Source organism: Diaporthe amygdali (assembly GCF_026229845.1).
Source record: "Diaporthe amygdali strain CAA958 chromosome Unknown NODE_17_length_903054_cov_64_435670, whole genome shotgun sequence".
NCBI classification, from domain to species: domain Eukaryota; kingdom Fungi; phylum Ascomycota; class Sordariomycetes; order Diaporthales; family Diaporthaceae; genus Diaporthe; species Diaporthe amygdali.
Genome location: NW_026517037.1, coordinates 636,358 through 657,709, shown reverse-complemented (window position 1 = coordinate 657,709; position 21,352 = coordinate 636,358). Strand labels below are relative to the sequence as shown.

General features: G+C 52.5%; 8 protein-coding genes across 8 annotated transcripts; 4 read left to right on the top strand and 4 right to left on the bottom strand.

Annotated features, from left to right (window-relative positions):
* Positions 1-122: 122 nt before the first annotated feature.
* J7T55_005155 (uncharacterized protein) lies at positions 123-1,089 on the bottom strand (the record flags this gene model as incomplete). Its single annotated transcript, XM_053144527.1, has 2 exons — positions 123-580; positions 687-1,089. The coding sequence occupies 2 exons, from the start codon at positions 1,087-1,089 to the stop codon at positions 123-125; spliced, it is 861 nt and encodes a 286-aa protein (XP_052992879.1).
* A 4,506-nt stretch (positions 1,090-5,595) lies between these two features.
* On the bottom strand, positions 5,596-6,285 carry J7T55_005154 (uncharacterized protein; the record flags this gene model as incomplete). Its single annotated transcript, XM_053144526.1, has 1 exon — positions 5,596-6,285. One exon carries the CDS (start codon positions 6,283-6,285, stop codon positions 5,596-5,598), a length of 690 nt encoding a protein of 229 aa, XP_052992878.1.
* Positions 6,286-6,908: 623 nt separating this feature from the next.
* On the top strand, positions 6,909-11,515 carry J7T55_005153 (uncharacterized protein; the record flags this gene model as incomplete). Its single annotated transcript, XM_053144525.1, has 3 exons — positions 6,909-6,978; positions 7,043-10,303; positions 10,380-11,515. The coding sequence occupies 3 exons, from the start codon at positions 6,909-6,911 to the stop codon at positions 11,513-11,515; spliced, it is 4,467 nt and encodes a 1,488-aa protein (XP_052992877.1).
* Positions 11,516-12,670: 1,155 nt separating this feature from the next.
* Positions 12,671-14,243, top strand: J7T55_005152 (uncharacterized protein; the record flags this gene model as incomplete). Its single annotated transcript, XM_053144523.1, has 2 exons — positions 12,671-13,233; positions 13,298-14,243. 2 exons carry the CDS (start codon positions 12,671-12,673, stop codon positions 14,241-14,243), a joined length of 1,509 nt encoding a protein of 502 aa, XP_052992876.1.
* A 524-nt stretch (positions 14,244-14,767) lies between these two features.
* On the bottom strand, positions 14,768-15,619 carry J7T55_005151 (uncharacterized protein; the record flags this gene model as incomplete). The annotated part of the gene is made up of 1 exon (XM_053144522.1): positions 14,768-15,619. One exon carries the CDS (start codon positions 15,617-15,619, stop codon positions 14,768-14,770), a length of 852 nt encoding a protein of 283 aa, XP_052992875.1.
* A 589-nt stretch (positions 15,620-16,208) lies between these two features.
* J7T55_005150 (uncharacterized protein) lies at positions 16,209-16,620 on the top strand (the record flags this gene model as incomplete). Its single annotated transcript, XM_053144521.1, has 2 exons — positions 16,209-16,261; positions 16,362-16,620. The coding sequence occupies 2 exons, from the start codon at positions 16,209-16,211 to the stop codon at positions 16,618-16,620; spliced, it is 312 nt and encodes a 103-aa protein (XP_052992874.1).
* Positions 16,621-17,955: 1,335 nt separating this feature from the next.
* Positions 17,956-18,411, bottom strand: J7T55_005149 (uncharacterized protein; the record flags this gene model as incomplete). The annotated part of the gene is made up of 2 exons (XM_053144520.1): positions 17,956-17,994; positions 18,052-18,411. 2 exons carry the CDS (start codon positions 18,409-18,411, stop codon positions 17,956-17,958), a joined length of 399 nt encoding a protein of 132 aa, XP_052992873.1.
* Positions 18,412-19,731: 1,320 nt separating this feature from the next.
* J7T55_005148 (uncharacterized protein) lies at positions 19,732-20,926 on the top strand (the record flags this gene model as incomplete). Its single annotated transcript, XM_053144519.1, has 4 exons — positions 19,732-20,034; positions 20,108-20,173; positions 20,232-20,327; positions 20,393-20,926. The coding sequence occupies 4 exons, from the start codon at positions 19,732-19,734 to the stop codon at positions 20,924-20,926; spliced, it is 999 nt and encodes a 332-aa protein (XP_052992872.1).
* Between the last annotated feature and the right edge of the window lie 426 nt (positions 20,927-21,352).

Below are 21,352 nucleotides of genomic sequence, written 5' to 3'. Positions count from 1 at the left end.
AGTCAGTGAAGCTGCACACCACATCACCTGCCTCTTCCAGGAGGTAGATAAAAACAAACTCACAAATTCACCATCCGCCCTCTCCTTTCCCTTCCCGGGGGCATCCTCCTCCTCGGCCAGCTCTAGTACCTCGTCCCCGAGCTGCTGCTGTTGTCCCCTGAGAAGTTGTCATAACCCGAGCCCGAATCGAATGACAGATACGAGGGCGATGAGCCCGAGGCGGACAGGGCGTCGAAATACCTGTTGTTGTTGTCACCACCACCACCCGCCCCACCGTACCCGCCCGCCAGCTGCGCGTCATAGAGCTGCGGGTCGTAGAACGCGCCGTAGTCGTACTGCTGCTGCTGGTCCGACAGCCCGCCCCCCCTGCGGCTGCCCCGCCGGCTCTCGCTCTCGTGGCCCATGGCCACCATGTGCTGGATGCTGACCCCGCCCCACGGCACCCCGGACAGGTAGTCGTCGTACTCGCCGCCCGCCGACGCGAAGTCCGACGCCACCGGCACCTGGTACGAGCTGCCTGCGAGCTGCTCATTGCGGGACTCGCGCTCCTCGCGCTCTTTTTGCTCGCGCGCCTTTTCGCCTGTGGGAAAGGTTAGTCTCAGCCTTACTCTGAGGAGGGGAGATTCTCGCTGCACTGGGGAATCCGTGAGGTTTCTGGGAGGGGGGGGGGGCGGGTAAGTACTCACGGAATTTCCTCTGCGCGATCCGGTTCTGGATCCGCCTGCGCTCCTCGGGCTCAGTCACTTCCGACCAGTCGTCGCCCTTAGATTGGTGTTTGGACGAAGACCCGTGCTTCTTTGTGCTGGAGGACGAGTGATGGTGGTGGTGTTTTGACGATGACCCTGACGGCATGTTGCTGTGATCCTCTGTCTCTGTTTCTGAGCCGGATTGTGACTGCTTTCTCGTTTTCCTGCCGTGCCGTCTCCTGGACGAGGTCTCGGGAGCCTGCTCTTCCGGTGGGAAATGGGCCTGGCGTGGGGTGAGCGTCTCCTCTGAGCGCTCGTCTTCGTCTTGTGGGGGCGCGTCTGTGGTGACGAGGGAGAGGTTTGCAATTGACTCGGTGACAGCCGAGAACTCGGGTGAGGACATGTAATGACGAAGTCTCGATATGAAACCGCGTCCCTGATGATTCCTCAACCTGTCTAAGAACAGCAGGTTACAATTTTGGCAGCCAGGTCGGTCAGTGACCCATCAACCTGGTTGATACTGCTTGTTTGAAGGTTGTTGGTACTTCCAACAACAACTTGATAGAGTAGTGGAAGTGGGTAGAGGTCTTTGCATAAGCAGATGTGATTCGTCAATAACAATGGTCGTGAAAAGAGGCTGACTGAATATTCAGGTGGCAAGTTCCATATGTTTATATACTACCATGCTGAAATTCGTAGCCGGCCGGGACGACAAGGATTTGCCTTGTACGTGTAAGTCCTCACGTATACACCAGGGGAAGACGCGCAGCTTACACCCCGGGCGAAGAAGTCTCCGGCCCATGCCGAAGTTGACCATTGTTGCCCGGTGGGAGACATGATGACTACCTGCCGCGACAGAGGGTGACGCACAATTCCGACCTGGGAGGGTGCCATGCTAGCAAGGGTTGGTCACAGACGAGGAAGTCCCGTTGATGCCCCCCATGCTGTCAGAGCGAAGGACTTTGGTGGGAATGTAGGACGTGTGTGGATATGGCGGGTGGGCGGCGGCTACACTAGTAGCGGCAGGATGGGCCACGGGGGCAATGACGATGCGGGAGGAAGAGAGAGAGGCGTGGACTCCGTAATGGCCGGGCAGGGAACGAATAGGCACACCTGGAAGTGGAGACAGGTAACAGCGTTATTGCAGATACCTTAGGCAGGCAGCACTGGAAATGAAACCGTGCCTCATAGCTCGGGCAGACTAGGGAGAACCAAGAGAAGCGGAACGGTGTCAAGTGAGAGCGACAAATGACCCCTGCTGTCCCTGACAGGTCGGTGTACCTGATGGGGAGCCCAGGGTCCAGCCTTGCTTATTCGCATGGCCTAGGACTAGACAAGAACGCGAGATACGACGGCAAATGGTAACTGGTTGCTTTGGGGGGAGCTTTGTCCACTTGGACACTCTGGCCATCCTGCGCAAAATCCCTCCTCGTTTCTCGACCAGCAAACCTTTGATACCAGCCGTCAGTCTAATTTAGGCCTGCCTGAATCGGGTATTAAGCAACGAGCGGATGCCTGGCCTCATGAGCGAGGTGCAGCGACGGCGCTATATGCACGGTTGTCGAGTCACTTGGCACTAGCCATACTGTCGGTATTTAGTCCGATCTGATATCGGTTGTCGGCCCTGGCCAGTGTGAGTGGGTGAGGTTGCCACTCCGTGGCCTCGGGACTTTTGCAGACAAGCCATTGGGGGTCAGACAAAAGCCACAAGTTGGCTGTGTCCCGGGGAGACAGCACGCGGCGTCCCATAAGCTTCAGCAAATTGGGAAATAAGCTTTGCACCCCACGATGGTCTGCTAGCAGAGGGTGGCATCGACAGTGTGGAAGGGCGAGAGTCGGAGTTCAATTGCTCTGTCCACTGGTACCTTGAAAAGGTCCTTTTGATCTGTCCTGAGCCTCTTATGCCTCGCAGGCAAGAAAAGTAGACAAAAGCCGGTGTGACGAGGTCGATATGGCTGGAAAAGACTGGTCCAAACCTAGCGTACCTGTTGCTGGTTGCGCAATTGTGCAATATTCCATGCCATGTTGAGATATAGAGCCGAAGAGGGGCTGAAGGTTCAGGCTTGCCGTCTGTAATCCGAGCTTAGTCGCAGCACTGATGACGCAGCACAATCTGTCTTCTTCTGTCTCCATGGAATGAATATAGCAGGATGTGGGAGCCAGGATGATACGAAAGGATCATCTCGAGCCGGCCGGCTCGGCCGCGTGAGATCGTGAGTCGTCGTGAGTCGTTGATGGAACATCCTGCAAGCCGTAAGGAATTCGCAAAATAGGTCCAGCAATGCCTTCTCCCATCCTGGAGCACATTGTCGAGGAAGGCCAAGACGAGGCACGCTTGGACGGGTATGACGGGACGGAGCGAGTGACCTTGACGGGTGATAGAAGCGCTATCATGAGTGACATCCAGTGGATTGAGCTCCTGGATCTCCCGTGATGAGCGATGCCCTGCCCGCTAAAGTGGCAGGGCAGAGCATGCCTGCGTGCAACGTGCACCGTGCAACATGTCGGCAGAGAGCCAAGGGGTGTGACGGACGTCGACCTCGGGGTGACTCATTGTGACTCCAGAGGACAGAACCCTCGTTCCTGACTGAGTCACCAAGGCCAGCCAGACCTGCTAAGCGAGATGCGAACAGGGTCAGGGCGTAAGCTCGAGGCTCTGGTAGAGAATGACGAACAGCACTTGCTGCCCCAGCAGCTGACCAATCCTTCGGAGCTCGGAGTCGGAATGTATTCTGTGGTTCGGGGGGCTGGTTCGCGGGCTGGTCGTCCGCATAAGGTAAGGCGAGGAGCCGCCCGCAGGCTTCAGCAAAGAGAGAAGCTTAACCTGAGGAAGCTTACCTGCCATGCCTGCCAGCCTGCCAGCCTGCCAGCCTGCCAACCTGCTGGGGCGGGGCCCCGCTGTGCCCGAGCGCCGATGCTCCCCTGCACCTAATCATTTTCGCGCCCCCGTTATTCCCTTGCTCTAGCCGGCCGGTGAGAACCGGAACGCCCAAACCGCGAACAGGTCAGCGGACGACACACGACCAGGCACTGATTCGCCAATTGATAATTTTCAGGATGGAGTTCCCAATTCCAGGGTCCAAAAGGATCTCAGCTCCGAGCAGACTCGGCCGGGTCTCTCCTATTCTCGTGGTCTGGTGACCTGAACAAACTGCAAACGGGTTTCATGTTCCCGCAAACTTCCTAATGCCTCAGAGACAACAAAATAGAAACTGGGCAGCCAATTTCGTTTCTGGACCAGTCGCAGGGCACCGATCTCTGGAAATCTCATGGCTCGGGTGTTGCAACCGATCGGAGCAACTCTGGTCCTTCTGAGCCAGGGGCTGACGTCCAAGTGCGGGCTGCCACGCGCGCTCTCTCGATTGGGAAAAATGAAATGTAAAATGTAAATGAAGATGAAAAACAAAAAAGACTTGAATTCCGACCGCTCGAGAAGACGCGTATCGTTTATTCATGATGTGCAGCAAAGTGGATGATTATGGCGTGCATCAATATGGGGTTGCATGGAACTTTTCTGGATGCCTAGTTTTTTGTGGATGCGCATTCGACATCGGATGACGCGGACAGAGGTAAGCCGACCGCCTGGTTGGAGGGGGGAAGCCACCCAGCACGCCAGAGCACCAAGAACACCAGAGAAACACCCAGCCCTGCCAAACCTTAAAAGGAAGGTTATCGTGAGGAACACCTTAAATCGATGGTATACGCGTTCCCAGACCAGATGACGTCGCACCAGATTTGGAAGCTTCTCGATCGTACAAGTTGAGGCTCCGTGGTCCCAAGGCTGTCGACTTCTACTGCTCGAATTCTTCTTCCTCTCACCTTCTTTCAGCACAAGTTTCTCTCTTTGCTGGTATGAGAAGGCTTCCGGATCTACCATTCGAGGGACAGTAAACATTCTCCAAGGCGTCGATGGCACGTGAGTCTTACTGGTTGCGACTCACCACCATGAATGAGCATGGGTGCAGTACCACAAAGCTCGACCCGACAGCATGGGTGGCATGGGACACCCCGGCCCGATCCGCTAAAGCCTAAAAAGCGGGGACTTGTGAACCGTCCTGTCAGAGGTACTTGCTCTGTTCAGTGGCTGAGCAACTTTGCGCAGACATATATGCCTCGAACCCATCACTTGGCGTTGATCTTGATAAATAACCCAGAAAGCCTCTGTTGAAACGTTGGAAGGAAAGGATAGAAATCAAAGATTTCACGCCATGGAAACATCACCGAAACCCTGGCCCGAGTCTGCAAATCCAACTGTGCGTGGCGGGCATCAGCCTTGCACGATGCAGCTCAAGGTGCATTATCAAACTGCAATCTAGTACCAGCTTACCAAAACTATCACATCACGGAAAGACTGCCCTACAGGATGCTATTCATGGGCTGAGACACAATTAGGCCCCAGCCATGGTGGTGCTGTTAGATCCACCTAGATGACTGGGCATTTCAATAAAACGACCATAGGTGGATTTGTTTGTTCGTTATCGTATACCCGAGAGACACAGGAGAATTTTCGTATCTTTGGGTCCTTATGCATGTGTTGACTGATACTCCTACTTCGTGAACGCTAGTTGATGTGTGAACACCATTCTACAGCCGACTAAGACCTCTCGAGTTGCTCTGTCGGAAGCTTTCTAACCTGGCTGATTTTGCAAAGGGGCAAGCCTCTGCCGCTTGTGTCTTCCCCGTCAACCCGCCATCACAAATAATGGATCGTTTAGAGCGTATTGGAAGTCACCGCGCACATACAGCTCTCACACCCGTCAGGCATTAACCAGCATGACTTGGCTCCCATATGATATTGGTATTTATACACGACCGACCAGCCTACACACGAGGACACACGAGGACGCATGAATACGCAGACCGACCTCGACCCAGGTATCGCAGCCTAGCCCTTGCTCCTGATGCTACCTCATGCGAAGCCCATAGCCTCCCTCTGTGCCTTCCTCTCGGCCACACGCCTCTTGAACCTGACCTCGGCACGTCTCCTCTCACCACCATCGATCTTGCGACCCCTCTTCTCCTCCCACATGCCCTCTGTGACGCTGACGGTAGCTGCGCGCCCTCCCTTCAAGGGCAGGGCATACGGGCCAACAACCGTGCCATTCCCCTCGACATGGTACCCGTCGATGCTGACCCTCTCTTCGGCGGGGACCTCCTCAGCCTTCTTGTCCACAGGGATGTTGACGACGTGGCGCGAGAAGTCCAACGGGCCCCTCTCGACGTCGACCACGGCCAGCTTGGCCTTGCCGTCCTGCACGTGCTTGATGTCGCCGCCGGGGCCGAAGTACCCGGCCCGGAACTTCTCGCGCCAGTGGATCAGGTAGCGCCGCGTGCGCGGCGGCTCGATGCCCAGCTCCCGCAGCTGCGGCGACGTCAGGGAGAAGAGCGCCTCCCAGGTCGGGAACTTGGCCGTGTGCGAGCTCAGGCCGCGGCCGATGAGCGTGAGGAACGTCTTGACGTCCGGGACGAAGGGGGTCGGCGACGGTATTATCGGCGCCTTGCTGGCCTGCTGGTGTGCGTGTCGGATCTGGAGGGGTTGTTGGACGGTGCTCGGCCGCGTCAGGAGGCGCAGGGCCGTCCGGAATTGCGACGTCTTCATGATCTGCTGGGGCTGCGGTCAGAGGTGAAGGGTGCGAGGGCGAGGGCGAGGGCGAGGATGGGACACAGCAGACGTACCATTCGAATACCATGCCAGTGCCAATATTTCGAAGAACAATGCGCCCCCGGAATTGGCAGAATCCTAGTCGCAAGCAATTCGGATGCAGCTGTGGAGGTTGGGCTTTCTCGACGCAGGCGATGGCAGATCGCAGCTGGCTGCTGCAGCTCAGAAAATCCTGGATGGCCCGTGCGTGCTGCCAGGCGCGGCGTCGGATCGGCAATGCAAGGCAAAAAGGCAAGAGCAGCGTTAAGTGGCGTCGCGTCTTATCGATAAAATCATTACCAATGATACGCGACGCCCACCACCCTGGCCCCTGCACCATGCACATGCTCTGGGGGGAGCCATCACTCTATCATTGACCACCTCTAGGCTGCGACGCCTTTCCTGGATGTGAATTGTTCCCTCTCTTACTCCTACTTACTTACATACTCTCTTTCTATTTTCTCACCACCTGCATCCCACCCCCATCCGCTGTGGCCTCAGGCTGGGCAAGGCATCTTGGACTTGCCAGAAGGTTCGCCCATACAACCTGCAGGTATCTCTCACTAACAAGGCGGGCCGTTATGGGTCGAAGGGCTGCTGTGGGAGCTCGCCGCTCACAATCAGATGCCGTTGTTCATGTGCACGCAGCTGGTCAGTGTTTCACCGAGCCTTTTCCATTTTCTCATCGAGAAACTCTCACTAATCGTCTTTTTAGATCCATTTCCATCGTCTTTAAAGGATTTCTTCCGTTCTCTATCCGGCAAGGAGAACGGCCAGGACAATCGTCCGGCCAAACGCCGAAAGACCGATGTTGGCGGCCCCGACTCGGTCACCATCATCCGGGAGGAGCTGGTGATATCCAGAGCAAACCGCCACACCCCTCTGGATTCGACGTCTTTCCACGCTCCTGGTGTCCAGTCCCACCTCCGATTTGGCTTGCCCGACTCAGATGTTGACGCTAAACCTGCCCACTCTTACATCTTCACTGTCTCGACAAAGTCATCCAAGGGTGACCGCTTCAGTGTTGCATTTCCACTCAAGACGAAAGATGTATCGGATCGATTCGCATCAATCATTGCGGCACGGGATGTCCTGTGGTCAGATCCTGGAACTGAGGATGCTATCTGGGTGAACGCAGACGCTCGACTTGAGGAGGGCGACGGCACCACGACACTCACATTTGACTTCCAGATTAACTGGAACATCAGCACCACAGTCTACACGACCACATTTTCGCCATATCAACAGAGATTTAGAAGAGAGATCTTGGCTGAAGCTTTCCCTGGATTTTTCGCGGCCCCAATAAAAGATCAAGGGAACTCTTGCTCACCTCAGATGTTCTACGAATCAGCACACGTCCCCAACGCAGATGCAACTCCTCCAGAGGACTTTCTGATCTCAGGGATGCAAGCAACACTCTACCCTTTCCAACGCCGAGCTGTGCAATGGATGCTTCAACGGGAAGGTGTGCAATGGTGCCGGGAATCAGACGGAAATGATGGCGTCGTCAAGGAGATAGGCTTCGAACGCTTCGACTCCCCAAGCGCATTTGTCAAGACGCGGGATGCTGATGGGCAGGTCTGTCACATCAGCAAGCTTCTCGGGAAAGTCACCAAAGACCCAGCGCATTATGAGAACTTGGAACAGAATTTCAGCGGCGGAATCCTCTCCGAGGAAATGGGTTTGGGAAAGACTGTTGAGATCTTGGCTCTGTGTCTTCTTCACCGCCGACCTGCCGGGTCCGCAGAAGCTTTCGATTATTATCTGGGTGAGAAAGTCAAGACGACGCCAGCTACTCTCATTGTCTGTCCATCATCTCTCAAAAAGCAGTGGCTTTCAGAGCTCAACAAACACGCACCTGGTCTGAATGTCATGGCGTATACTGGCTTAAATCAGCAGGTACGCGAGGAGCAGAGCAGGGAGCGGGCACTCATTGAAGAGTTGGCCAGCCAGGATGTGGTCATAACCACATACAACGTGTTGACTTCGGAACTCGACTATGCACTTGGCGAACCAGACAGGTCGAGACGGAATCCCAGAAAGTACCACCGCCCTAGGTCTCCGCTGACACAGCTGTCTTGGTGGCGTGTATGTCTCGATGAGGCTCAGATGATCGAGAGCGGTGTCTCAAAGGCAGCCACTCTGGCGCGACTCCTCCCTCGCATCCACGCTTGGGGTGTCACGGGGACACCCGTAAAAGACAGCGTCGAGGATCTTCGAGGCTTGCTGCTATTCCTGCGATACGAGCCGTTCGCGTCCAATGTCAAGGCCTGGAACGCATTGATCAACACCAACCAAGATGGCTTCCGACGACTCTTCAATCAGTTGTCTTTGCGTCATTCCAAGCGGCTCGTGAGACACGAGATCGATATACCTGCGCAGAAGCGATACGTCATCACGATGCCTTTCACAGCGGTCGAAGAACAGCACTACCAAAGCCTTTTCCGTGAAGTGGTTGAAGCTTGTGGCTTAAACACCAACGGCGACCCTATTCATGAGGATTGGGATCCAGAGGACCCTGGTGTGCTGGAAGGAATGAGAACCGCCCTGGATCGATTGCGGCAGACAGCACTACACCCCGAGGTTGGCCACCGGAATCGGAGAGCCTTGGGCCACAGAAAAGGCCCAATGCGCACTGTTGCGGAAGTGCTTGACGTCATGATTGAGCAGAGCGAAGTTGCCATACGTGTTGACCAGCGTGCCCTACTCTCAGCCAAGCTGACGAGAGGTCAGCTGTTGGAGAACTCGCCCCGGGTGAAGACTGCCCTTGAGATTTGGAAAGGAGTCTTGGAAACCATTGACAACATCGTCAAGGATTGTAGAGACAAACTTCATTTTGAGATCGAAGCCGCAAAAACTTCGGCTGGAGATGCCACTGCCGAAGACGATGCCGACGATGAGGAAATCAATACAGGGCGTGTGGGCGAAGCACGAAGACGTTATCGGTCGGCGCTGGAAATTCAACACAAAGCCGTCTTCTTCTGCGCCAACGCCCAATACCAAATCAAATCGAACGAAGAGATGACCGCCCCCGACTCGGACGAGTTCCGTCGGCTTGAGAAGTTGGAAGTTGAGGGCTATGAGACGGCAAAGAAGATACGCAGAGAGATTCTGGATGAGAGCCGTCGTAAGGCGGAACGATTAATGAAGAAGATCTCCGATGCAGCATCCAAGCAGTCCTTCGCTGTAATACCTGAATATAAGAGTGTCGATAAGCGTGGAATCGAGAGCCGAGCAGTAGTTGAGGACCTGGAAGAGCTCGCCGCGGCGCTGAACGAGCAAGCCGACCAGCTCGATGACTGGCGCGAACATGTCATTCAGCTTCTCCTAAAGGCTCTTGTTGATGAGGATGATGAGGTCGAGATCACCGGTGACGAATATGAGGACTCGACGAAACTCATGGAAGAGATCGTGGTATACATCCAGATCCTAAGGGCGGCGATTGCTGATCGCGAGGAAGCCGTGACTGGCGCGCCCAATGAATTGGTCAAGCACGAGGCCAGGGTATCACTCCAGCAAGCTTTCACGGGCGAAGGTCCATTCCCTGAGAAAGTGATCGAACTATTCGCGGTGCGCGACAGGATCAAGCCACAGCCTCCGAGAGAAGCCAAAGAACTCCACTCCCTGCGAGCCGTCGTGGCAAAGCTACGCACGATGACCGTCAAGCTCCGGCACGACGCCGCAAACGGGTCCAACCGTGCCAAGCTCGAGCTGGAGATCGTCTCGGAACAGCTGAAGACCACGCAGAAGCAGCTCTCAGAGCAGCAAAAGGTCACACAGGCAATGGCCTCTGAGTTGGATCTCTTCACCTCCACAATGAACGCACGGGTGGAGTTCTACCGCCAGCTGCAGAATGTATCGGACTCGGTTGCTCCATACGAGGGGCCAACTGGGGACGCCCAGATGAACCTACTGCTGGGTCAAGAGGAGACTCTCGCGGAGAAGCTGGAGGCTTCGAATGCGAAGCACAGATATCGTAAGTGTAGATTGTCCTCCCTTTATAGTCTTCCTCACATCCCAGCCAATTGCTATACAGTACTGACGAGTTATAGTTCTTCATCTCAAAGATATGGATGCCAAGGACGGTGACCAGCGGGTTTGTATCATCTGCCGAGAAAACTTCACCCTTGGAGTCTTGACTGTTTGTGGCCACCAATTTTGCAAGGAATGTATCACGCTTTGGTTTAAAGCAAACCGCAACTGTCCAGTCTGCAAGAAGCGTCTGAACAATTCCAGCCTTCACGACATCACCCTTAAGCCGCAAGAACTCAAGGTCCACTCGGACTCAACCACAACATCATCCAAGAATTCTGCTGAAAATGCCAGTAAGAATAGCCCGACTGCATCCAAGAAGTCGGTCATCTACAGCGAATTCAGTGCCGAGAAGCTAGCTGAAATCAAGAACATTGATCTTGATGGACCAGCATTCACCACAAAAGTAGATAACCTCGTGCGTCATCTGTTGTGGCTGCGCGAGTCCGACCCGGGAGCCAAGTCGATTATCTTCTCGCAGTATTACGACTTTCTCAACGTTCTCAAGCTGGCCTTCCAGCGATACCGAATCGGCTTCACCTCGTTCGATAAAACAAACGGCGCCACTGATTTCAAGGAGGATCCTTCGATCGAGTGCTTCTTGCTGCACGCTCGTGCACATTCCAGCGGTCTCAACCTCGTCAACGCCAGCCATGTCTTCCTCTGCGAGCCGCTCATCAACACCGCACTAGAGCTGCAGGCCATCGCGCGAGTGCATCGCATCGGACAGGACCAGGAAACCACCGTCTGGCTGTACATCGTCGACGGCACGGTCGAGGAATCGATCTATAACCTGTCTGTCCGGAGGCGCATGGCCCACATCGGCGAAAACACGCGGGACCGCGGAAAGGGCAAGTTAACAGAGGCCACGCCCGAGCCGGGCGACGAGGCGATCGAGGCGGCTAACTCGATGGAGCTGGAGCACGCGCGGCTGTCGAAGCTGATGCGCAAGGGCAAGGCGGCCGGTGAGGCGGTTGACAAGGGTGACCTCTGGGAATGCCTCTTTGGGCATATGGCACACGGCGGGCAGGCGGCGAACGGCAGCGGTGTTAAGGAGCCCGGCCCTGCCATCCGTGGGTTCCTAGCTGCCGAAGCTGCGGAGCAGAGGAGGGGCGAGGCGAGTGAGGGGCCTTTGCGCCTTGTCAATGGGCTTTGATGTTTTCAAGGCTATCTCGTATACTTCGGGATGAATTTTCCATTTTCTCTTGTACGAGAAATAGATACAGGCACCTTCAAGACGAGACGAAGACCAGATGTTTCTTGGTTTGTGTTCTGATCGATGGCACTTTTGACTGGGATAATTGACCAGCGATAAATAGAGAAGAAAATAATGTTCGCCTAAGAGATATTGGCCTTGAAGAGCAGTATACGCACTATGATAGATCGATCTGATACTTGCCCACTTAAATCACGATGTCAAGTATATCGTATTGCAACCATGTTTTCGTGTTTTTTAGGCACTCACTCGCGACTGATTCGATTGTACGTCAAGTGATCTTCGAACTGATGGACCGGGAGAGACATTTCGGCAAAGTTCGGCTTGAGCTGTACCGACGGGTATGTGGTTCACATCTTCATGTATCTCGCCTGACTCAATAGCACGCACATGTTCAGGACATCATCAAGATGAGCCGGAGAGACCAGAGCCTAACCTTCAACACACATAATAAATTCGAATGAGAGTGGTAAACGTGGACACATGGGGCCAAGCTGTATGTATGTATATATGTAGTCAAAGACACGGTCGATTCCAGATAAGCACCAACGGAAGATGCCGAAGGGGGTGGGCAGTGAGAATGCAATGACATAGTTGAGTTCCCAACGCTAAGGGTAGCACTCGGACCCAACCTCGGAGACGCCAGATGAATCAAATACGTGGACCTTGAGTCTTACATTAGAAGGACGATGACTGCTTATTTCTATATATATGTACGCATATGCACAATATAGTTCGCGAGAAACGGCCTTACCGACCAACTGAGCTCCCGTCTCAACGCATATAAGCCGTAAGCGCTTGCGCTCCTGGTGGTGCACAGCAGACGCCCGACTGCGACACTCACGTGCCGATCCGCAATTTCTTCCTCCCCAATGGGCCGGCGATGTCTCATTCTCGTACAGGCAGTTGATGCTCACGCGGGCTGAGCGAGCCTTCTGCGCCTGGGCGCCGTGATCTGGCATGTGACACCTTAATAAGGCTCTGGAGGTGGTGCCAGCTTCTTCTCATATATACTCTTTCCTCGCAAGGCTCTGTGGGTGGCAGGAATGCTCGCTTATTTCCTTCTTTCTCTTCGGAGCCCCTCCGTTTTCTAGGATGTCGGACCCTCTCAAAACCAAGGCGACGAAGCCTCGCCGCATTGACTTCTTCGGCTCTAAGCCCGCGGGCGGCCTAGTGAACGAGTACAATTACACAGATGTTCCCAGCAAGCTGCTGTTCTGGGATATCTACTACATCTTCTACTATGCGTGGTCGATACCCCTCGTCATCCAGCCCCTGAGGCCGCAAGATGGAAACCGCTTCGACGAGCTGGCGTGGGGCTGGAAAAACGCGTACTGCGTGGTAATCCATATTGTTCTGATAGTCATGCAGCTCGGCTTCCTCATGGCCATGCCACTGGCGTTCTTCATCCCGCCTTGGACGACGACGGCGTTTATGGCGGTGTTCTGGGCGGTCACCTTGCTTCTTTGTAGGACGCTCAATGGCTCCAGAATGACGCATATGTCCGATCCGAGGTATACCGCAGGAAGGGAAGCCCATGAAAACGAGCAGTGGCTCTATATCAATGGCATCTCTATTGGCGAGCACTGGCTCAAGAACAACCTTGATAGGCTAGCTCTCACCTTTGGGCGGCCAGTTCTGGGCATTCACAACTCGACGTGAGTGGCACTTATGATTAATTTAGACCCTGGATGTCACCTTGACTAATGCAATCTCATGAAGCTACGGTATTGTCTTCGATCTTCTAGAATGCATAGTCCAACGAACATTTGGCTACGCTACTGAGGACATACGGCGATGCTATGTGGAGGTGAAAAAGGCGTTGTGCGACGAGAAAAAGACCAAGGTCATTTTTATCCTACACTCTCAAGGAGGCATCGAGGGCGGTGCCATCATCGACTGGCTCCTGCAAGAGCTACCGCAGAACTTGCTGTCAAAGCTAGAAGTCTACACATTCGGCAACGCGGCAAACCATTTCAACAACCCCTACCGTAGCGCCGCCGCTCAGTCCGAGGCCGAGCAGAGGCCCCTGGCCGCTGCGGTCGACGCAGCTCTCAGTGCAAAACCAACTGCCCCCACACCAGCAGCAGACCCGAAGCCCCAGGAGAAACCCACGTCTAATAATGACACCCCGCGCAGCACCCACCCGCCAACCCCACCGACGCCGTTCTCCCCGAATGTGACCACGCCGCCGACGTCCCCCGGCGCCCTGGCGGGCCGCGAGACGGCGAGCAGGGACCCGGCGGCGCTGAGCGGCAACGCCATCGGCCACATCGAGCACTACTGCCACTCGACCGACTTCGTGGCGCTGTGGGGGGTGCTGCACTTCAAGACGGCGAGCGCCGCGGACCGCAACGCGCCCATCTTCGCGGGCCGCGCATTCAGACGCGTGGGCCCTTGGGGCCAGGAGGGCCACCTCCTGTGCCAGCACTACCTGAACGCCATGTTCCCGCTCGAGCGGGACCCGCGGACGGGGGAGCTTGTTGGGTGCGCGGACACCAACGACTTCATGGAGAGCGAGGTTGCTGTGAGGCCTGACTCCGAGGACGAGCCTGGTCCGGGGGAGTCGCTGGGTGGTGCTGAGGGGGATGGGATGACGCGCAAGGTGAAGGAGCTGAGTCGGCTGTGGCAGTATCGTAATGGGAGGAGCCCGGGGGTGGATGCGTAATGGTCGCTATAGGTCCTTGCGAGTCCTCGGTAATGCTTTCTCTTGTGCGGCAAAAGTAGACTTTAGTCTTTGTTACGAAGAGTGTTCATGTCCAGCCTAGACAAGATTTGTCAAAGATTCACGATGGTCGTTATGAAAAAGAGGTGCGAAGAACCCCGGATGCTTCTGTTGGGTCGTTCGGTCATGTAGGAATGTATGCTCGCATTCCTTCTTCCAACGCTGTTGCGATATTGTACTTTCTACGTTTTGTTATACGGTATCTGAGCTGAAATAGAGAGAAATGTTGTATCATAGCGAAGCCAAGATGCGTGCCCTATTGAGTGTTTAAGGTATACTCTTCGTCGCAGCTACCACAATATACAACGCAATGAAATTGGGCAATCATCAGTCGGTCCTTATTGTGGCATACAATTATTTATATATAGTTGGGTCAAAATATGTCTTGTCGTGACTATGTATTGTTGAGAAAACTGCTTTCGATTATAAGGAGATGTACTCCCATGGAAGCACATACGCTGACATTCCTAATCCTCCTCAGGCTTCTCCAGCCATCTGCGGAGTTTGGCGAGTCCGAATGTATCGTGCTCTAGTTCTGAATGGAAAAAGGGCTTGTCATACCATCCCACAGTACCAAGTGAGTCCAATGCCTTTCCGTACGGCTGACAAGACCCAAAGTCGATGAGCACTGGCTGGATCTCGCCATCCTTGCCCCGTTTGACCATGATGTTGTCCGGATTCAGGTCGTTGTGGGCCAGGCCTAGCGAGTGTAGATATTGGATCGCCGATTCTACACCATCTGCAAACTTAGGTTTGTCCAAATTGCCGAATTCGGGGGTCGAGACCAGCTGGGTGAGTGTTTGCTCGAGTTCCTCAAGGACCAATGCACATATGCAGCCACGACAAGTCCGACAGCCTAAGTACTGGATAATGTTGGGGTGCACTGTTTGTGAGATTTGCTCCATGATGAGCGTCTCTTGCAAAATTGCTTTGGGTACGAAAGGCGTGCCTCTCATATCCTCAAAGCTGTTCAGTCCAGGCCGCTTGATGTAGGTCGGTCTTTCTATGTTGTCAGGTGCGATGGTGAGAGGTGGCTGCGAGGGTATGTTGGGGTAGACTTCTTCATCAGGGATGCGCTCTAGAGAACTTCTGAATTCTTGGAGAGTGAGATCCTTCTTGTTCTTGAAGGTTTGACCGAAGTATAGTTTCTGGTCACTGGTAATGTGATAGAAGGTGGTGTGTTTGGCTACGGTTGCACCTGGGCTGAAAGATTCAATGATCGTGAGGTCTCGAAGAGATTTTAATTCTGGAACTACATCCTCGGTCGGTTCCCCGGAGGAGCTGCTCTCGTCTCGCAGAATTTTATCGAGAGAAGGCATAGCTGTGTTAATGGAAACGACGTGGCGTTCGATGTACAAAATGTTCCTTGGTGCGGGGATGAAGCAATTTGATTAAATTGGCTTGAAGTAGGCAGCCAACTGGCACCCATATTTTGCAACTGCAGCCTAATGTCTGAGCACTGAGCAAGCATCTACTTTTCTGATATATTTGGTACGGTACTGCATTTCTTACTGGTTCTCAGCATGCAGGCCGCTCTCGAGCTCTGAATAAATTTGATCGAGACATTTCGGGCCTGTGGGATGTCCAAAGTTGTGTGGGAGAATTACATACATACCGATGCGTGTAAAGCAAAACGAAAGCACTCGTCTAAATGACATTGGCTAGCGAGGCGTGTCCTGTCTTACTTATCATGCAATTCTGCTTGAATCGATTGGCTGGGACTACGTGAGCCGAATGTACTGTGTTGAGGACTGTATTTGGGAAGACCGTATACATATTGATTCCGTACTACATTCTTCTAAGTAAAGTGCAAGCGCCAAAAAGACCCTAACAAGATGAACTGTGAATTTTGTCACTTTGATTCAAACAGTGAAAGTTCTACTTCCAACGTGCACTTCATGTTCTCTCATGGCAGGTCAACCAGATGATAAGATGCCGATAGCCGCGGATGTCGTCCATATGTGAGAGTCAGATATTCGCTTTTAGCCCGGAGTCATTGCCGATAACAGGTGTTGCCCTCCGACCACGACCCGAGCGTGCATTAGACCCTCTAACCTGCAGCAAGATAGCGTCGAAAACACAACTTGCGGCAGTCTACAGCAGCGACGGACTCGCAAGCTCACGGCTGGCGCGTGAAAAGGTGGAGGCAATTACGGAGCAGGGTGTATCATCGCGGGACGTAATAGGCCAGAGGAGTACCACTGAAGCGCTGGCTGCCCCTCAATCAATCCAGTCTTTCAAGCACTTCAATAGGCCCAATCAGGCATTCTGGAGAGTCGGTCAAGCGGGTTTGGGACTGCCGATATGCAGGGTCACGTAAAACTCGACAGATCCTCCGGGCCAGAGGTGAGCAGGTGGCCAAGCAAGATAAATAGGCCTTGTACCCCGCGGCAGAATATCCCTCTACCTCTCCTTCCTGACAGTATCAGACCCAACTTCTAAACCACCGCCAATCTCATTCTTCAAACCAAAACCAAGGTCTAAATCAGCCAAAATGTGTGGAACCAACTGCTCCTGCACCAACTGCACCTGCGAGGGCTGCTCGCACCCCGACCACGGCAAGAAATAAGCCGCTCTTTTGCTTCAAAATGGGTAAGTGATTGGGGAGTATCTGGCGGCGGCGTTTGTGGAGGCTTTTGACTTATACTCCCGGGCAGATTGAATTAGCTGGAAGATTGTCGCAGACACCGATGACGTCGGAATGGAGGCGAGCAACTTTGATGAAGGTTGGGTGCGCGACGGCTCAACCAGATGGACCACCGATTACTTGGAAGGGTGAAAGGGTTCTACAGACCTTGGGCCTGATGACGAAATGAGATGAATTTACTTCAAACCACCTGGGCAGCACAACCTCAGTATATGTGACTACACCAGTCCAACGCAATCCAAGACCGATGATCCCACTCCCCAGCTTTGAACCCAAATCTTTTGAGGCTTGGTGACTTCATTTCGCGCAGGACATTGTAATGTCATTTATCGAATTTGACCCGTATATGAGTGACAAAGTTTCCGTCTCGGCCACGATAAGATTTTGACCACCTCCATCCAATACTTTGATATCCTGATACACAGATCCCTTTCTATTCACATGCTCTGTATTGGATGTTTCGATGTGTTATAGTCCCTCATATACTTGTTATTTCTCATAGCCGTTGGGAAAACGACACTGCAGTATTGCCTCCACAGCCGCCGTGCTCTGTAGATCCCTCTCTGCTCCCTTCTCATTCTGCATAGTTCTCACAAGCTCTGAGTTGCCCTGGAACATTGAATTGTATATTTGTATTCGCCCAGCACTGAGCCAGATCTCTTTGGACGATTCGCATAGCTATGCTCCTAAATGAAATGAGATTGCCGGTCTAGTAAATTGAGTAGCAGCGAATGACAATATGACATGACAAAAAAGATCAATATTACATAAAACTGAATAATGGATCTTAGACATTTGATTTTGGCAACGCTCCTGGGGCGCTTCAGGTTTCTCCCCAGTGACAAAATATTCAAGCAAAGTATGCCCAGTGATGCACGCCATCATATCACCAGGTTAGTCAAGATTGAAATCTTGTTTACACCTATATTTGGCAATGGATCATGCTATATAGCCTGCGTAGCCACTAAACTGACTGATGTCACCTCAAAGGAGCCCAGAATGCTCATGTCACTCTCTTTCTCTAGGGCTTATTTCCCAGGGATAGTGCTGGACCAAGTCAGCAAGATTGCATATGGGGTGTTCAAAAAGGGACCGGCAACATACGAGGCCATACGTTTCCTTGAAAGAACCACCGATCAATTTCAAGTTCTCTTCGTTGTTATCGGGATAATCATCGTCGGTCCAAATTTCCATGATTCCGTGGTGAGCCAGGAAGCGGTACCCCTGAGCCGGATATCCATGTTGCCTGACAAACTTCAGGACGACTTCAGCATTCTCTTGGCGGGCTGGGTTTTTCTCTTCCTTAATTTGCCTTTCCACTGTATCTATATACGACTGCCAGATACTGCTATTGGCCTTGGACGTGCCAGCAACGGCTGGAGTTGACTCATTTCCACTGTTATTGGCCTTGTCTGTTGCTGTGGGGATAGACTGATCTTGAGGTTTTGATAGATTGGTTGACATTTTGATTTGAGGAAGCAAATGAAGTGGCTGAAATGTTGAGGCAGGTGGGCTCGGTCTCAGATAGAAGTAATGAAAGACTTGGCAACATGCAAATTATACACGGAATCAAGCTTAACCTCACAAGCGTTGAGTTAGAGAATGGGTTGTTGGGCTTGAGGACAGGACACAGGCTTTATATAATAGGATGATAGGTCACAGGGTGATTAGATAATCCATCAGGCACAACCAATCTGCAGCATGTGATCTGATTCGCCTACCTGTGCCGTGCAATAACACCTTGCTAAATCAGATAACCATGTGCTAAGCTAAAAATATCCATGCATGCCTCAGTCTGTACTAGAGACATGCGGGTGACAGAATCAAGAGCGCATCAGACGAGTTTTCAAATGTCTGTTGGAGGCACAGCAACTCTCTACGCTGGACTGCGCGGTGTAGGTGTTGGTTGCAATTCATGCTATTAATAAAAGCGGCAAAGGTGGGCCAGCGCCCTGCCACTGTCCCGGAAAAGCGAAGTGTTGCCCCCCTTTGTCAAATACTTCAAGGCCCAAATCTATTCCTTGGCCAACAACCCGACAAAGTCTGGTCACACCTGGCTGGGCACCTCAGCTGGGTCTTGAGATTCCAACTGTATGACCAAATTACCTGATTGCGTCGTTTTTTTGCATGCCTTGATAATTGTCTACCAGAATATGACAGAATTGCAATCTGTGTATTTTGCGCACCATGGCTAACACATCGCATCCCCTAAAAGATTGGCATCGCCAAACATCTTCTATTCCTATGATAAGTCCTGAAAGAGACCTTCGCTGCATTGAGATTGAAGCCAACAGTCACAACATCTAATTGTGGCATATATGTCCCCACAATTAGGTCTCCACGCCTTCACAATGGATTCTGTGGCCATGTCTAGCGAGCCACCCGCGGTGTCCTCAGGCAAGCTGCTATTATTAGTCGAGCTATAGACCGCAATCACGACCAGTGAATCTACGTTGGCTTGCGCCTCTAACAAAAGTGCAAAGTGGGTATTTGAGACTGGGAAACGCTGATACCGATGCACTATAAAAGATCGCTGTTCGCTCCATTCAGGATTTAGAACTCAACATTATCAACAACAATTTATTGCATCTTACCGCCTCTATTTCCTTGTTTATCTAAATTTTTGAGACACTGTATTCTTCCCGTAATCGTCTTTGGGGAAAATCTTCTACTCAAGCCCGTCCTAAACTCCGAAGAAGCAAGGCAGCTACCTCATAAATCTCACAGATTCTCATCGAACTCTACCGTCAGAAAATCAACTAAAAGTAGTCTCCGTCTTACAATATGTCTAAGCCAGCCGCAAAGACCTCTTCCCCGTTGGCCAAGCAGCAAAAGAATGTCCGAGAAAACAATATGAAGGGACTGATCGCAGCAATCGAGAGGGACTACAACCTTTCGAAGAATGCCGCCAAGAAGAAGAATATCGAAGCTTGCCTGAAGAAGGCCAAGGAGCCGGGAGCCTACCTGACTGGATTTGATGTCCTTTTCGCTGTTGACCAGCAGAAAGCGCACATTGTCAAGGATGATGCATACGAGAAGGTATTCGAGAAGTTGACCAGTCAGAACAGGCAGCTGTTGTATTCCAGGGTATGTTTGGCGTTGCCAAATCCATTTTCAATGTTTTGTTTCTGCAATGTCTAACCCTGTTTCCACAATGTAGCGCGGCACAATTGAGCAGATGACGGCTGGCGGCTCACCACCAAAGTACACACCAAAGACCACTAAGGTATTTGATCTTATTATTGGGACTTAACAAGCAAGCAGCTACTGACTCTCTTTGTTAGCCCAAAGGTCCCGATAGGGAGCAGATGATGCAAGCAGCCACATACATGATGCTGCAGCCAAGGCTTGACGGGATGGGGATGACGACAATGCACCAGGTGAGTTTTGCACTGCACATATCGAGGTTCTGCCTAAGCCGAGGATCTTGTTGACGTTGCCCCAGATTTACGCCACAATTCGTCTTCCGGAAAGATGGATACAGGCGGGACTGGAACCCGCGAAGGTCGAGGCTGCAAAGAAAGGTGTAAACTTCACGGTTGCTTTCGACACCGGTTCTTCATTGCAGACACTCCCGAAAAAGGTTTGGGAAGCCATTGCCGGCGTGAACGGCGCATCTTACGAAGGCCCAGTGGATCCCGGTACCATCACTGGAGTTACTGGCCAGGAAAACAGACCATTCGTCAAAGTCGAGATCGCCTACTTCCGCGACAGGGAATGCAAGGAGCAATTAGGGAAGTGGAGAGAGATCAGAGCTTGCTACGCTTCGACCGACGACGCACACCCTCTTACTGGGAAAGAAATTTACGACGACTTCGCCTTTATTTTGCCGAAAAATAACGGAGCCCTGATTATGGGCACTAAGAAGCCTGCTGTGATTTGGGAATATCTTAGGAGGAGCAAGGAGATCGAAGACTTTAGGCAGGTACAGCAGTGGGCTGCTGCCATGGTTGACGCCGGAGCACCTGTAGGTTCATGATGAGCGGCATAGGAGATGAACCATTTGAGGCACTGGCGGCCATCTGCATCCATGTTTGAACACTGTTTGTGTCATCCTCTCTCGTTTACAATAGACCTATATAAAACAATAAAGTGAGGAGCAGCTGGGCTCTGACATTTGAACACTTTGTTCCATCTTTGAGTTTGAATGAGCGTGATGTAATTCAGTTCCCAGTCTCATTCAAAACTGTACTTGCGTGCCTAATTTCACGCGCAGGTAACCAATTCCTAGATCTGCATGTAGGAGAGAAAAGTCCAGTGAGACTTCACGTTTTATATTGATGACCACAGACAAATTTTAACATGGATTGAGTTGATTTGGAAGAATACTTCCCGTAGGATTAAATGAAAATCCATGATCGGAGGTGGGGTCGAAAACAACGAAAGGGCAAATGATACTCAAAAC